Below are 17,170 nucleotides of genomic sequence, written 5' to 3'. Positions count from 1 at the left end.
GGGTGGTTATAAATCACTAGAAAGTTCAAGGATCAAACTAATGACCATAGATAAGATTAGAATTAGTGTTGGAAGAATTTATTAGTGAGAGAAATCTTTCAGGAATCAACAAAAGTTAAGAGCACAATATAAACGATGATAGATATGAATCATTGGTCGAGTATAAGTAAAGTTAATAAATTATAAAATATTATGTCAGAAGGACAATGGTTCAGAAAGAGTTCATGCAGATGACATCTTATAGGTAGAGCACAATTGTGCTAGGAGATGATGAAATTTGAAGAGAAAGACCAAGAAACATAGGTTAAACATTATTATATGGACAATCGAGCGTAGTTGAGTATAAGAGTATTTTTCTTTCTTTTCAAGTTTAGCTCGTTTTTGATTCTAGAGCATTATATAAGGAAGCAGACTGAGTCAAGGAGACCTAGTTAATTGAGAGTTTGGTAGGCACCAATTCATACATAATTTCTGATATGAGAATGACAAGAAGTGCATACCTAGTATTAAGTATGAAAGGACGAACAGAGTAATGACAGGAGTTAAATTGAGTTAGCTATACTAAGGCTTGCAACTGTTTTAAACTATGAGCTGGAGGAAGTACTATTTATGGTTGAGATTCAATAGATGAAATTGTTGCTGATGGGTAATTTGAGGTTGAAGTTTAGAAAGCTATGGGCAGTATATATGATTATATTAAGGAGAATGAACACGTGAAGTATCTTGTTTGGAATTAAGGCATGACACATATTTCCTACAGCCGTGTTAGTTCAGATGGAACTTATAGTTTATGGGGCTCATATTCATCCAGGATAAGCAATTTCCTACTAAGGCTGATAGGGAATGATAATGTTCTGATAGTTAAGTTGGAAAAAAGGGGATACAAGAAAAAAAAAAAAATTTTTTTTTCTATGGGTAATTATAAGTGTTACATAAGGTGAAGAATGTGCTGGTAGGAGTAAATCATAGGGTTAGAATTCTCAAAGTAATGAAACTAGTAATCAAGATAAGACTAAGAAATAAAAAGAAAGTTAAAGTTGATGATGGGATAGACATCTTTGAAGGAAAAGGTGTAAGGATGAGATAGGACTAAAATTAAGGAATAAGTACAGCAGGTTGAAAAGATACCAACAATACCAAAAATAGGAAAAGGGAAGTGGATAAGATGCAAAGGACAGGAAGAGAGCTCGATAGAGTCAGTTATAATGATGAGGATAAGGAGTGTCTAACCACTGCCCCGGTGTTAACACTACCTATGAGCGATGAAGGATACACCGTGTACTGTGACGCCTCCAGAGTTGGCCTAGGGTGTGTTTTGATGCGGATGGAAAAGTAGTGGCTTATGCTTCAAGGTAGCTGAAGAGGTATGAGCAGAACTATCCCACCCATGATTTGGAAATGGCGGCTGTAGTCTTTGCACTAAAAATCTGGAGACACTACCTGTATGGTGAAGTGTGAGAGATATACACCGACCATAAGAGTTTGAAGTACATCTTCCAACAGAGGGATTTAAACTTGAGACAGAGGAGATGGATGGAGCTTCTGGAAGACTATGATTGCACCATCCAGTACCACCCTGGGAAGGCCAATGTAGTAGCAGATGCTTTAAGTAGAAAATCTTACGCGGTTTGGCGCACATTTCATCAGAGAAGAGACCGTTGATTCAGGAAGTACATGAGTTGATGGATCAAGGTTTAATCCTAGATCTTTCAGATGAGGAGGTCTTATTGGCTCATTTTTCAGTGAGGCCAGACTTGCGAGATAGAGTTAGAGTTTCCCAATACAGAGACCAACAATTAATGAAGATCATAGAAAGAGTACAGCAAGGTGAAGGTCTTGAGTTTGGATTTGCCAATGATGGTGCCCTAGTGCAAGGTTCTAGGATATGTGTGCCCGATGTGGACAATCTCAGAGATGAAATCATGCGAGAGGCACACTATAAACTGTACAATGTCCACCCAGGTTCCACCAAAATGTACCATGATGTGAAAGATAGCTACTGGTGGAATGGCATGAAGAGAGACATAGCAGACTTTGTGTCCAAGTGCTTGACTTGTCAGAAGGTGAAGTTTCAACATCAGAGACCGTCAGGGAAGTTGCAAGAGCTCCCTATCCCAGAATGGAAGTGGGAAATGATCACTATGGATTTTGTGACTGGGTTGCCTCGTACCACGCGAGGATATGATTCGATATGGGTGATTGTAGACCGTTTAACCAAATCAGCTCACTTCTTGCCTGTAAAGACTACATACTCTGTGGCACAGTACGCCGGGATCTACATTCGAGAAATAGTCAGATTGCATGGAGTTTCGGCTTCCATAATATCTGACAGAGGGCCCCAGTTCACTTCTCGGTTTTGGAGAAAATTGCAGGAGGCACTTGGCACACAGTTGAACTTCAGTACGGCTTTCCACCCTCAGACAGACGGACAGTCCGAAAGGACAATCCAAACACTGGAAGACATGCTTCGCATGAGTGTTTTGGATTTTGGAGGTCGATGGGATGATCAACTAGCTTTGGTGGAGTTTGCCTACAACAACCGTTATCACTCCAGCATAGGGATGCCACCCTATGAGGCACTATATGGAAGAAAGTGTAGGTCTCCTCTGTGTTGGACGAAAATGGGGGAAGCGAAGGTGCATGATGTAGACCTAGTGCAGTACACTTCAGAGATAGTTCCTTTAATCAGGGAACGATTGAAAGCAACTTTCAAAGAGTAAGAGTTATGCAGACCCCAGACGGAGGGATGTGGAGTTTGCAGTGGGCGACTATGTATTCCTGAAGGTTTCTCCAATGAAGGGAGTCGTGATATTTGGAAAGAAGGGCAAGTTTGCACCTCGGTATATTGGACCTTTTGAGGTTACTGATAGAGTTGGAGCGATTGTCTACGGTTGGAACTACCACCCAACCTTTCTCACGTTCATCCGTATTTCACATCTCCATGCTCGGGAAGTACATCCCTGCATCCTCCCCATATACTACGGCAGGATGTAATAGAGCTAAAAGAGAACTTGACCTTTGAGGAGCAACTTTGTAGCCATAGTGGACTACCAAGTGAGATGACTAAGATCAAAAGCAGATCCCTATGGTTAAGGTTTTGTGGAGTCAATTAGTGGAAGAGTGCACCTGGGAGTTAGAACGGGACATGCGTAGCAAGTACCCTTATCTGTTCAATGTATAATCATGTGCTTTATTCTGCCTTGTGTAAAATTCGAGGACGAATTTTCTGTAAGGGGGGAAGAATGTAACACCCCTGATTTATATATATTATTATTGGGCTTCGTGTAGGTATCCTCAATTCGCGGAAATTCGACAGTTGTCCGGATCTGTGAATTTCCGGCCAGACAGACCAGCTACCGGAAAAGTCTCCGAATTGGATCTAGGTTTTGGCTACCCCACCATTGTCAGGCATCCCGAGCGTTCTCAAGTCGGAATCGCAAAGGTAAACCCAACCTTGCTTTTTCGTAATTTTCTAGTGCTTGAATAGGATTAAAAATCCATAAAATATTCGTGGTAGCTTAGAAAATTACGATTCTTTTTGCAATAGCTTAGTAATATTGCTAAGGACCGCGGGGCAAAGTTTTATAATTTTTAGAGCTTGTTTGGGCAGTTTTTGCAAAAATGAACAATAATAAGGACTAAATTGAAAGTTTGCGTATTGTGATGGATGATTGATTTGATGGGCCCATGAGGGGCTGTGTGATATGATTGAACTGTTGATATATGGATTGTGAATATAGAAGTGCGTTTTTAGCCCTTTTGCAGTTGGGTAGGTCCTAGGTATAGGGAGATTCACGATTTTCTGCACGACTTAGGACGCGTTTGATCTTTTCTTTGTTTGTATTGAGTCAAATTTATTAAATAGATGTAATGTAATTGTCGGTGAGCCGATGACCTTCTTCCTCCGCCCACCGCCACAAGAATTTGTCGTCAAGTTTGTGAGTAAAATATTAATTTTAATTGTAATTTCGATATTATTATATGTTCAAGATGCCCATGCATCACTTATATGCATATATTTATGTAGTTAAACTCTAGGCACGATTTATGTTGCATTCATAATCATAATGTGCCATGAGTGTTGTTGTGGTAATTTGGAGCGAGCAGCGTGCGTTGGCGTGCGTGTGATGTGGTGTGGACTATGGATAGGACGGTAGTCACGGCTTGAGTTCTTCGCTGGGACCCGTTCCTTCGAGGGGTAGTCACGGCTTGAGTTTTTCGCTGGGACCCTCGATTTGGTTTATTAAGCGAAAGTCCGGCTTGAGTTCTTCGCTGGCACCAGGTTGGATTTAAGAGAGCTGTATAGGGGATCAGCTCCCAATATATTATGATTGATGCTACAGGGTGCGTGAGTGCTCCAAATTACCTTTTTGATGCTATGATGTGAATATGATGTTGATGTTGCATTTCACTCTACAGGGTGCATTAGTTACAGATAGTTATAGAGATTATGGTTAAAATTGATATTTTACTCTCTGAGTCGAACGCTCACTCCTGTTCAAAAATTTTTACAGGCCGCAGGAGGATATTTTATTCTGGGTTAACCTGCTTTTATACTTCACAGGTTGTTTATCGATATTTGTGTAATTTTATGTACTCCTAGAATTTCCGCATGTGTTAGCAGTAATTATTTGAATTTGGTCTGTAATATTATTATCATGTTGGACCTGTAAACTTAATATTCTATGTCTGTTTGATGGATTGGATGAGGGAGCTGAGCTCCCATTTATTATTATGTTGATGAGTATGTGGAGGGTGAGCTGAGCTCCCCAATTGACTATATATTGTGTTTACAGTCGGGTGAGTCGAAACTCCGTTGGTAAGTCCATTTATGGCGGACTCTGTCCGCTTGTTTTCTTGATATTGGGCCCAAATGGGTCTTAGAGTTGGGTTAATGAGCAGTTAGAAGGCTACTACGGGTCTCGGGCTTTAAGTGGCGAGTCCTAGTCTTGGTCCGGCCCATAGGTTGGGTCGTGACAAATAAGTGTCTTAATTGAAACATTTAAATTTATGAAAATATATAATTTTTTATTTAATATTATTAACCTTTAATAACAATTATTTTTATAAATTTATTTTAATTTTAATTTATTATATAATTTATAAAAAAATTAAAAAATAATAAAAATAAAGATACATAAATTCATATTTATTATAGAAGAAAAATCAAAGAGAGTCAATGGGTTATAAGCTCTTTGACTTCATCTTCCGATAAATATCGTGCAAAATTAACATACGCATTAATCACACCATAAAATTTCTCCACGCGCCTATCTCGCTTTTCTCAGTTTCCTTCCTCCCTCCCTCCCTCCCTCCCTCCCTCTTCTCTCTCTCTCTCTCTCTCTCTCTCTGGTTGCAGAGAAACGAAACGATGATAATGACGCGGGAAGAATCAGATCCCGAGATCACATATTTACCAAACTACCCTCATCTTCACCTCCTAACTTCCTCTGCGTAGATGACTTCTCGTTCTATAGCGCAGACGTGTCGCCTTTCAAGCCAAGCAAGGAAGCGACTCCCATATTCTCTAATCATTATCTTTTCCTTATCTTCACGCTTTTTCGCATTTATAGCTCTGCTTTCTGTGCCTGCATTTAATTTATACATAAGCTGGTTGTTGCTGCTTCTTAATTTTTTTTGCCTGCCTTCCCGGCTTTACGCTTTTTGTTTCGATGTGCGTGTCTCTTCTCTTCTTCATCTCCTGCCCTTGATATGAAGTTCGGTGGTGATTGTTTCTTTTCCCTTCTTTTTCTTATTCTTCTTCCTCTTCCTTCTCTTCCACTTTTATGGAATTCCCTTTCTCAAGGTCCCTTTCATCTTTCTTTTACATTTGGTTGTAAATTTTTTTTTTGTTTTATTTTTTGGCTTTTTTAGCTCAGACTAATTGGGTTTTTTTTTTTTTTGTTTGTTTATGGGATTTTGTGCAGTGTGTTGCGGTGATTTTGGAGGTAATTTCAGGTTCAAGCGTGGTTTAATCAGTAATTTTCATGGGGAAAAGCAATAATACCAAATTTGTTTTTCCATTAACAAGTCTCCAAATTGGGTGCGTATCTTTTTCCTATTTGCAGTGTTTCTTTGTTTGAATCTGAGCTTTAGGTTGAATTCTTCTATATTTTGTTGCTTAATTATTTTTAAAGTCATCAAGGGGGGCCTTTTATTTTTGAAATTTCATTAACTAATTATTCTTTTTTGGAATTTGTATTGGTTTTACTCATTATTTTTTTAAAGGAAAAAAAAAATCTGAATTTACGTTTAACTATTTGTATTTATGTTGTTTATAGAAAATTAAGTGAATAAGTGTTTTTAATTGGAATAAAATAGATCGTGTAAGTTCAAAAGGGCCAGTGAGCTTTAGGTGAATCAGTAGGTAGAAAAGGGTGTGACTGGTGTCGGTTTTGATCACCATGGTATTAGTACTCTTCACTAATCGTTGCCCAAATAAAGATGAAATTAGAAGTCAATAAGTTTTTTTCTCATTTTGGCGAAAATTTATGAATCATGATTATCACCTGTGGTCTCTCTCTCTCTCTCTCTCTCTCTCTCTCTGTTATATATTTTTTATGAGTCATTGAGTAGAAACGTACAGATTTCTGTAGAACAGATTGACTTTTGTTTGTCATATTGTGGTTTACACCTATTAACGATCATGATCATATGTTGATAAATGATAACTGCAGAAGAACGAGTGGCAATGAAAATTGCAAATTTTTTTTTTTTGCCATGTAATTTTTTGAAGTTTTTGAGGGAGAACCTGCATTATCAGCAATTGTTGTGATCTTGCTTTGGCTTATTATCATTTATTGCTCAATTTCCTAGTTTCATGAATTTGATGTCTGGAAATCATTCATGAAAATTTGATATAGCAGATTCTTAATGAAATTAAAAATGAAGCTTATGATATCGATTGAGATTTTGTTGGAAGGCTGACCATTAAGAAAAGAATACGAGAAGATAGACGAGATTCTAGCACATTGAATTTTTCCCCTTTTTTGGCTCGTGGAAAATGATTTGTATTGCAGAAGACATGATGAATACCCATTCAAACTAGATTGTTCATCTCTATGCTTTTTTATTCTCTCATGTTTTCTTTGATTTAAAAATAAATTTCAATTTTGCTTAATTACTTAACTATGCTCCAAATTCTAATACTAATCCCATAAATTGCAAAATTTTAGGTACATGTAAAAAATGTCATTGTCTGGTAATTTTGAAGGATGGCATATCTCGGGTTTGACTAATTTGGAAAGACTACTATTTTTTTTTTAAAAAAAAAAAGGGAAAATAACATTTAGTTTCAGTGCTTTGCTGCATATATCAGATGGCAGTGAATCTTGTGGTGTTAAATGATGGAGGATGGTTGCTTTGTTCCTTTTACTATGTGTTCTTATTTTTCTACTTTTATGCTGTGTGTGATTCCAGAGACTTGCAGTCTTATCTTTCAGATCTTAGCCTTTTTGTGGCACTTGAAAGTAATAGATTATATATCCTGGTGGATAATCGGCCATGGTTGAGGGATTTTGGTTCACGGACAGCTCACTTGTGGCAGTTGATGGTTACCAAGGTTGTTAGGAACACTTTATATTTCTTGGGAGAAAAATGTTCCTTTTCAAATTCCTTGATGATCATCAAAAAGTAATTTTGTTCTTGCTATTCATCTACAGTCCAGGTTATCTCCTTTTGCAAACACTAAGGCTCAGAGGGGGAGAAAAGAGGGAAAGGCAGTTTGTTCCGAGTCCAATCTTTCTAAATCAAAGAAGATTGAAAGATGGTTCTCATTGATTGATGCAGCAACTTTGTCTCGGAAAAGAGGTTTGGTACCTGTGAAGAACTTACGGAATTCTTTGTTTCTAAGCAATGAGTTGCACAGGACCCTCTATGGTTTTATTGTGTTTGAAGTTTCATGGACCAATGTTCGAGGCATTAACTACTTGAATGAGCTTCAGGTATTACCCCTTTTAGATGCCCATCTTTTATTTGCATCTATCATGGACATCATTTTGGTGAATGGTTTTCATGTCAATTGCAGACAGACACATCTCTGGCTCTTGAGTCTAAGATTATGCGGAGATGGGAATTTGATAGCATAGAGCAAGCTGCAAGTTGTATATCTCTGTGGTTCTCAGGAACACTTTCTGAGCAGCTACACATGAAAGAGTATCTAGAATCTGCAATAGGTAATTTTTTGCTTTCATTATTTCGTATAGTGGAAGAAAAAAACCATCTTTGATGAATTCTGGACCGGCCACAATGATATGGTTATGTTAATGAAAATCCTTCAAAATTTGTGTTTCATGAGAAACATGTGTTGGAAACCTATATGTTTTTGGTTCTTCACTTACTGATTAGCAGATCCCATGTGGATCAACGTGCACATTAGCTGGCATCAGTGCCCTAATGCCCATATGTGTGTGTTTATGTTTCTTTGTTGTGGAATTACCCTTTTGCCCAAGAAGCTTCAATGCTTCACCCACTAGACGCATTCAATTGGAGCTCATAATTGAAATTTTACATCATATCTGGTAATATATTAATCGTTATCTAGGTTGATGCCAAATGTAGAAACATAACCTTTGATAGGTTTTGATTCACAGTAATTGTACCCATCTCTGAGGCAGTATTTCATTTTGTCACATTACTCTTGTAGATTATGAGATTTTAATTTACTTTTGCCACATTACCAGCCCTTGGTAGCCCTGAAAGGCAAGGGGGCACAAAATGTTTGGTATGCCTGAGATGTTAAGCAGTTCACAGTTCACATAAATTTATTCTAACAGAGAGTTGCGGTGCCTGAAAAGCCATCAATTTTGAAAATATGTTTTTCAAAACCATCCCTGAGCCTATAAAAAACACACACAATGGTCCTTGATTACTATCTTTCTAGCTTTTTGCTAAACCCTGTCAAATTTTAAAGGCTGCGGATTTAAATAGACAGTATTTTTCATTAGTGTGTAAATTGGTATTGGCCATTATCTTAGCTCTTAGTGGTGTAGATGTATGGATGTGTTTGTTTTTAATAATCCGTGTGGTTGAGTGAACACGTCAAACATAAGGTCTTGTAATCATTTAACTTTATGATGCATGTTTAAGAATCAAACAAAATGAAATTATTTCTATGTTATGGTCTTCATCATCATCTTGGTATTCATGTATAACAACCCAATTAGGCTAATAATTAGACAGTTTAATGCTAGTTGAAGTGGGATTTCATCTAACCATCATGGTGAACCGTCATTGGTATGGTAATTTAGTTATATTTGGAATCCATCCCTGTTAGCTTATTCTGGCAGCTTGTGGTTTTCCTTTAGTGTTGTATTGCCTTGCTTTGATTCATGCTGGAATTACATATTTTATTTCACAGTAAATGAAATGAACTTTTATAATATATTTCATTTTATTTGGAATTTTTCAGGTGAGATCTTTTATGATGCTAAAGAAAATTTCTCAAGGATTATTTCTATTGATGATGAGGATAATATCTGCAATGATAGTCTGGGAGGAGAGGATATTTCTTTATGCTGCCCGGGTGGCAGTTCTAGTGTAAATCATGGGACCATGGAAGATAGAGCAAGTGATCCACACACTCCTCCTCCCACAGGGCCGTATAAGAGAAGAAGGGTAACCAAGTCCATTAGTACTGGAGTTGAAGTTGATTTTTATTCTGAGGAAATACAGGGTGAAATTGAAGATTGGTTGGATGACTCAGAGACCTATACCAGTGATTGTGAAAACACTGTTGAACCTAAGCAGTATCGAGATGTTTTGATTTTGTTTAAGTTCAATGATCCTGATCTTCCTTTTAAACTGAGGGATATAGTAATCTCTGACCTACGGTTACTTACTTTATTAGAGGCTGGACTTCCATCGTGGGTTCTATTTCTTCAGTCATATCCTGGGTTTTGCCATCTTTATCGCCCCTGGATGTGCCCTTTGGCTAGAGCTTTATATGTGCTGATCTCAATTGTCACTGTTCTTATAGGATTTTATGATTTATACAAAAATGTTCCAGTTCTTAAGGCAACTGCATCTCGTTTGTGTGGACCACTTTTTGATTGGATAGAAACGTGGGAGATGGTATCAAGGATCAAGTACTTAGGAACAATGCTATTTCTGCATAACTTTCAGAAGGCTGTTACATGGATTTTAATGGTCACTCGTACCACTAGATCTTTCTTTTCCATTTTCACACAACCTCTAGTTGAACCACTTACAGAGATTTTAGGCATCCTTCTACCAATATGGAATGTGCTTATGGAAGTGGTAGAGAGCTTTTGTTCTATCGTTTGGTTTGTGAGTGGATCATTTTGCAAAATGGTCATAGATTTAATAGAGCTTACACTGTGGCCTTTATGGCTTATTGTCTCAATGATCTGGAGCATCGGTGGGTAATCCAATGTTTTATTATTAATTCTGTAAGCAAGATTTTATTTTGCCCTACGACCAAAAGAATTTCTTACTCTATTGCTTTTTGTGTTGCAGCAACAACAATTTTATATCCCATATTTTGGATCCTTTGGGAGGTGCTTTATACTCCAATTCGAATGGTCCTTGCAATTGCCAGTTTTATAGCCTTAATTTGTGCTTGGATATCAGAATTGATTGGAGATATTTGGCGGTCTGTAAGTGGCATATTCCAGCTTGCTTCAGCATCTGAGGCAACAATGAGGACTTATGAAGTTTCCATTTGGCGGTCACTTTGGAATGATCTTTTTTCTCAGGTTGGAAGACATTTATGCAGTTGCATATGATGATAGTATCAAATTATTCAGTCAATGGTTCTTATTGGTCACTGTAATGTTTTCAGGTTTTTCGTGCTCTTAGGAGTATATTGAATGGTTTTGTCGCCTTCTTTACAGCCTGTAATAGGCATCGCCTTAGGTAATATTTGCACCAAATTACAAACATGTTTATGCTTACTAAGACTTTATAGGTACACAATTCTTTTTCCTCCGATTGGGTGTAAAAATATCTGAGTTTCAGCAAAAAACAATTAAAAACAAATATGAAACAAGATCTTTTATGGCTCTTTTGATATCTAGACAGGTTGTGTTTAGTATTTAGTTCCTTTAAAATTGTACAATCTATGCCCACGTGTGTAGCTTGCATATTGTAGAAAGATACAAATATTTGATGGCAGGAGTATTGTTGCTATTACAAGTGTTGTATAGGAACTTTTTCTTTTGTGCTTTACAACTTTAAAGAGCACAACTCGACATAACTCAACTTTTCTTACCACTATTTTCTGATGTGTTGGCATGCAGCATTTATAATCACATACAGGATTTCATCCAAAGAATATTTGGTCGAGCCCAAAGATCACAGCCCTCAGGTTATAGACATAATGGGCCAACACGTCGGACTCAAAGTCTGGTGAGTTTACATGCATAATATATTGGATAATATATATGGGTTCCATGAATACATCGCTAAATGGAACTTACAAATATATTGTTGCAGTAAACAGTTTTTATGTAATTTATTTATTTATTTTTTTTCTGTAGTTCATTTTTTTTTTTGTGTTATAGCATGATCTCTAAGTTTAAGGGGAGCTTTTTAGACCTTGGAGTACAATGTTGAATTTTAGAAATTAGAAAAAATATATAGTAAAAAGGAAAATTACATTCTGATGAGAGAAGCATAACCTTTGTTAACAAAATCTATTGGATCCTTCTTCCTTTAGGCTGTTTTTCTTCTGGAAAAATAATTTATCTAGGGTAAATATTTTCTCATGAGAAAAATATGAGAAAATGATTTATTTTCTATTATTTGGATGCAATACTCAAAGTCGGTTGAAAATTATCTTCTAGCGTTTGGAGCACATTGGACAAATTAAGACTGAAAATGTTTGGACTCGATAAGAGCATTTATATTTTTCTTTTTATTGTTGAATATCAGAAAAACTTGCATAAAAAATGTAAGTTTTTATTACCCCTGGCAGTCGTTTGCTGGTAATGGCCAAGGATGACCAGTGATATTCAATGGACTAATGGTATTTGCTTATGCAAAAATTCTTTTAAAGGTTCATTTCCGTTTTTTTGGGGAGAAAGCTCATTGTTGCCTCTAAATTTTTGATACATTTGAAACAGGCCCATTTTAAAGTTTTTTCCCAATTAATCTACAACTTTCAGTTTAAGTTCAAGTAAACCTAGTTTTTGACCCAAAAAAATTAAAACAATAATTTTCTAATTTTTAATAATAAAATATTAATATATTTTTATTAAAAATTATTATTAATAATATAAAAATATAAAAATTAATTAGAAAATTTATTATTTTATTTTATTTTTTGTCAAAAGATGTGTCTATTTGAACTTAAAAATAGGTTTATTTAGATGTGGACTAAAAGCTCAGGGACAAAATTTGAGCTTTCTTCCAATTTTTTTTGATAAGTTTTGACATAGTATGTAAAATGTTTAATCTCTTGAAAATGGATTTAGTAGTCTGTTAAATGATTTAATCTCCTTAACAAGGGATTTATTTTCCCTTCAATCCAGAAAATGCTTTCTGTAAAGCAAGAGTTGCCTTAGTTGAGTATTCTTTTTTCACAAGGGCTATAATTTTTAATTTTGGAATGCACCTGTCAAGAAGGAAAGCACATCCGAGAAAATGGAAGGTTGTAAAAGACTAAAAGTTGGCTGCCATTGTAGTTGTAGATTTTGCATGCAATAGTTAAATAAAAGAATTCTTCCCTTAACCTCTTCTGTGAATAGGAAAGAAACACATTATGTAATGGAAGAGTATCAATGGGGATTATTTGGGATTGGGATAACGACACCCAAGTCCTTATATATATGGTTCAGTTCAATAACATCCGACAAATGCCATAATGTGTGCAATTTTCGACTGAGCTGATTGTGTTGCTTGTGGTTTTGCAGGCTGAGGTAAATAGTAAAATTCACATTAGCTGAGATACAATCATTCTTTTTATACTAAAAAACGGGAGGACCATACCGTCTCAAATAAAATACCTTTGACAACAAAGCAGAGAGCCTATTTTGAAGCAAAAATGGAGGAATAGCCAAACATGGAATCTTTTGTTGCACTTGTGACAGGATTACTATAGGGAGAACTTCATTCTTTCGTTCTTTGTATATGTAAGTATTATTTTCATTTGCTTTCCCAGCGCCTCTAATTCTATATGTTGCTGTATCTAAGTAGTCAAGTTTCCTCGTGTAAATAGAAATGTACAGCCAAATTTTCATAAAATGTTGAGAGACTTTCAATGTTTCTTTGAGTGTTGATTTTGTACTTTTGCTTCCTCCACATGGTCTTTGGATGTGGTATCAATCCTCTCTGAGTCATTTGCTTTTAATATCATTGGACTGGGCTTGTTTGGTAATGATATGGATGGGGACAAAATCAGTCCTATTTAACCCTTTTTCACTATGAAATTATCAGAAAAAAAAAGGCTTGTTTTATTTTGTTTTTTCACTACAAAAATATTAAGGAAAAAACATGAAAGAAGATTTATTTTATCTTTTCGCATAAATGTCAATTTTATCCATAAAATTGTTGGCATTATTGCCTAATTAATCTATGAACTTTTATATTTTTTTTTAACTACGATTTAATTTTTAAAGTTAAACAATCTATATAATTTAATTTTTATATTTTTAAAATCAAGTTATTTAACCGTTAAATTTGATAAACTTAAAATTTAGTCTTCTAGTAAAAATATGAAAATTCTTTAACTCTGTTTTAAATGATTTAATCTCTAAAATTTGGTTAAATTTATAAATTAATCTTTATAGTTTTAAAATTAAGTAATTTAGTTCTTAAAATTTTAATAAACTTATAAGTTAGTCCTCACTATTAAAATTATGGTTAATTCTCTATTAAATTTAGTAAAATATTAAAATATTTTTAACTTTATTTTCAAACTAAAATAATTTAATTTGTAAAATTTTATTTTAATAACAATTTGTATTCATATTTATTTTTTATATATATAAAAATATAATACAATATATGAAAATATTATAAATTGACAAATATATATATATATATATATATATATATATAATTACTTATATATTATTAAAATAATAATGACACAGAATTTTATAAAATTAGAAGCGCTTATTTATAAAAATATCAAAATCTCTTTAACTCTATTTTAAACAATTTAATTCCTGAGATTTTATTAAATCTACAAATTAGTCTTAGTTTTAAACTAAATAAGTTAGTCCTTAAAATTTTAATAAACCTACAAGTTAGTCCTACCATTAAAATTATTATTAATTCTCCATTAAATTTAGCAAAAATATAAAAATATTTTTAACTCTATTTTCAAACCGAAAATAATTTAATTCTTGACGTTTTATTTTCATGACAATTTGTTTTAATATTCATATTTTTCTTCTTTTTTTATATATAAAAATATAATACAATATATGAAAAGATTATAAATTGATAAATATATATAATTATTTATATATTATTAAAATAATAATGACACATAGAATTTTACAAAATTATAAGGGTTTATTTATGAAAATATTAAAATGCTCTTAACTCTATTTTAAATAATTTAGTTCTTGTGATTTGGTTAAACCTATAAATTAGTCTCTGTAGTTTTAAAACTAAACAATTTAGTCCTTAAAATTTTAATAAACCTATAAGTTAGCTCGTACCATTAAAATTACAGTTAATTCTTTATTAAATTTAGCAAAAATGCCAAAATGCTTTTAACTCTACTTTCAAATTGAAAACAATTTAGTTCAAACAATTAGCATCCATATTCATATTTTTTTCATTTTTTTATATATAAAAATATAATATAATATATGAAAATATTAAAATTGATAAATATATAATATTTTATTTATTATTAAAATAATAATGACACAGAATTTTACAAAATTATAAGGGCTTATTTATAAATATTTATAATACTTAAGAATAATTTATAAAATATATGGATGATTTTGTAATTAATCAAAATTTTAAAGAACTTTAAAGTAATTAATCCATATTTTAATCATTTGAATTTAAAAATTTTCAATTAAATAGACCCATATTTTAAAAATATAGGGATCAAATTATTAATAAAACAAAATTTTAGAGACTAAATTGTTAAGTAAATAAATCTACGGGACTAAATTGTTTTCAGATTAAAAAATAAAAATAAGAGCAATTTTATCATTTTTGCTAAAATTAATATTAATTTAAGGGAATTGTAATGGTAAGAATTAAATTATAGATTTTATTAAATTTTAAGTACTAAATTACCTGACTTTAAAAATATAAGAATTAAACGATAAATTTTATCAAATCTCAGGAGTAAATTATAGTTTATCCTATTTTTTAGGATTAATAAAAAAACAGTGCAGAAATATTAAGATTTTTTTCTTATGCATTTAAAGTAAATAATTTTAAAATAACTCGAATTAATAAGTAAAGGATTCTATTTTTAGTAATTGGACTAATTCGTTTAGTAAATTAAGTTTTGATTATTAAAGGGTAATTTAATTTTGTTGCCTCAGTCTGAATGCCTCCTTTCACTCTCTGCCCAGAAATTTTATCTTACAATTTCATGCAAGCAATCCAATATTGCAACCCAATTAGTGAAGGACATGTGGTTAATAGTGGGCCAACAAAATTATAACGAACTCACTACCCACTAGCAAAATTATAATAAAATTACTCTTCTCTCGCGGCTTGTATTCTAAAATTTGTTCCTGGCCACTTCCACTTGAGCAAAAGGAAATTAAGTCTATGAATCGTTTGTTAGAACTTCAATGAAGCTCTTGCTTGAATCCATATCACAATTCACAAATCACTGAAAACATCGCCAATCGATCACTTATGTTCCAAGTCTAAAGTGTCCTGAGAATTCAATTGGAAAAATGCCCAGAATATTCACTTTTTAAAAGGATACCCAGAAAGCTTTTTCAGTTTTGAGATCATTAGCATTTTTATTTTATTGTCTAAACACAAGATTAGAAGGAATTCAAATATGGAATTGCAGCGTATGAATCATACATCATCACTACTAAATATGGGAAAAATTATTACATATACCGAGAGTACTAAAAATTTAGATTCTCTACAAATAAATACTTATCATTAGCTTCTAAAAATTTATTGTGTCAAAATGAAGATGCGAATATCCTTGAGCCCTCCAGGTAGGAACTAAAGAAGCCGGAATCTCAAGAGTCACATATTGCTCAGCCATAGTAGACTGAAGGCTGCATTGATCTATTTTAGAGGCTTGGACATACTCCTTTGGAAGAGATCTGCGTAATGAAAGTACAGATCTAATACTTCTGATAAGTGAACTATGTCTTCGATAAATATTATAAGGACTAAGAAGAGGAAGGAGAGATTCTTCTACTTGAGCTCCTTCTAGAAGAGTAGATATCTCTACTAGATTATCTATTCTAGAAGAGAGTGTACGTCGACAAGGAGAAGATAGTGAAAGAGAAAAGGTTAGATTTATTAGGTCAGAAGGTGAAGATTGAGTAATAGTTATGAAAACAAGAGGAGGGGTTTGACAACTCATATTAGGTGGAATCTCCTTACTCATCTTTGAGACATTATGCCATTCATTAGTTCTTCTAAGGTTGTGGACTCACGCTAAACCCAGGCTCTAATACCACTGCTGGCCGGGCCCCTTATTTTGATAAAACTAACAAAACTCATGCAAGCCATCAATTAGGCCATTCCCAAGGCCATGAACGAGGCAGCACCATTTTACTTTACTAACCTTATCAGAATAAGGGGACTGTAGCAATAGATCAAGACTTATGCATTTTCTGATGCACAGGATCCTCTAATGAGGCAAGTGTAGAGCATACTCATACAAGAGAAGAACTTAGGAATGACATAGGCTCTTGGATTTTTAGGAGATGGAATAGTTTTAGAAAGCCATGGATAGAGAAACACACAGAAAATTTTTATTAATGATCTGATGATCTTACAACATTACAGACCCTCTCTTATTTAGGAGAAGAGGGTAGGAAAAGCCAAATATAAGACAGTAGATAATGGGACCCTATGGTCTTTTACAACTTTCTTGTGACTAAAGCAGACAGTTTTCTCATGACAAAAACGGATAGACACCAATATTAGAGAATAGACAGACATCATTATTACAGACACTATTATTTTAAAGTGCAAATATTGACTATAGTTTAATACAAACAAACTGGTGATGGTCACAAGAAAGCAT

The 17,170-nt window shown here is 33.8% G+C and overlaps 1 protein-coding gene across 3 annotated transcripts; it reads left to right on the top strand.

Annotated features, from left to right (window-relative positions):
- Positions 1 to 5,334: 5,334 nt before the first annotated feature.
- LOC110642543 (uncharacterized) lies at positions 5,335 to 13,224 on the top strand. 3 transcript variants are annotated; one of them, XM_021794635.2, is made up of 10 exons: positions 5,335 to 5,725; positions 5,928 to 6,043; positions 7,420 to 7,561; positions 7,662 to 7,943; positions 8,027 to 8,174; positions 9,410 to 10,378; positions 10,477 to 10,715; positions 10,802 to 10,875; positions 11,259 to 11,367; positions 12,873 to 13,224. In XM_021794635.2, exons 2-10 carry the CDS (start codon positions 5,988 to 5,990, stop codon positions 12,903 to 12,905), a joined length of 2,052 nt encoding a protein of 683 aa, XP_021650327.2. In that variant the 5' UTR covers positions 5,335 to 5,725; positions 5,928 to 5,987; the 3' UTR covers positions 12,906 to 13,224. The 3 variants fall into 3 exon arrangements, with proteins under 3 accessions (XP_021650327.2, XP_021650326.2, XP_058005998.1); XM_021794634.2 differs by having other exon boundaries at positions 5,335 to 5,806; XM_058150015.1 differs by lacking the exons at positions 5,335 to 5,725; positions 5,928 to 6,043 and having other exon boundaries at positions 6,074 to 7,561.
- The last annotated feature ends 3,946 nt before the right edge of the window (positions 13,225 to 17,170 follow it).

Source organism: Hevea brasiliensis, chromosome 7 (genome assembly GCF_030052815.1).
Source record: "Hevea brasiliensis isolate MT/VB/25A 57/8 chromosome 7, ASM3005281v1, whole genome shotgun sequence".
Classification (NCBI taxonomy): domain Eukaryota; kingdom Viridiplantae; phylum Streptophyta; class Magnoliopsida; order Malpighiales; family Euphorbiaceae; genus Hevea; species Hevea brasiliensis.
Note: the sequence above shows the minus strand (reverse complement) of the source record. Positions and strands in the feature narration are given on the sequence as shown.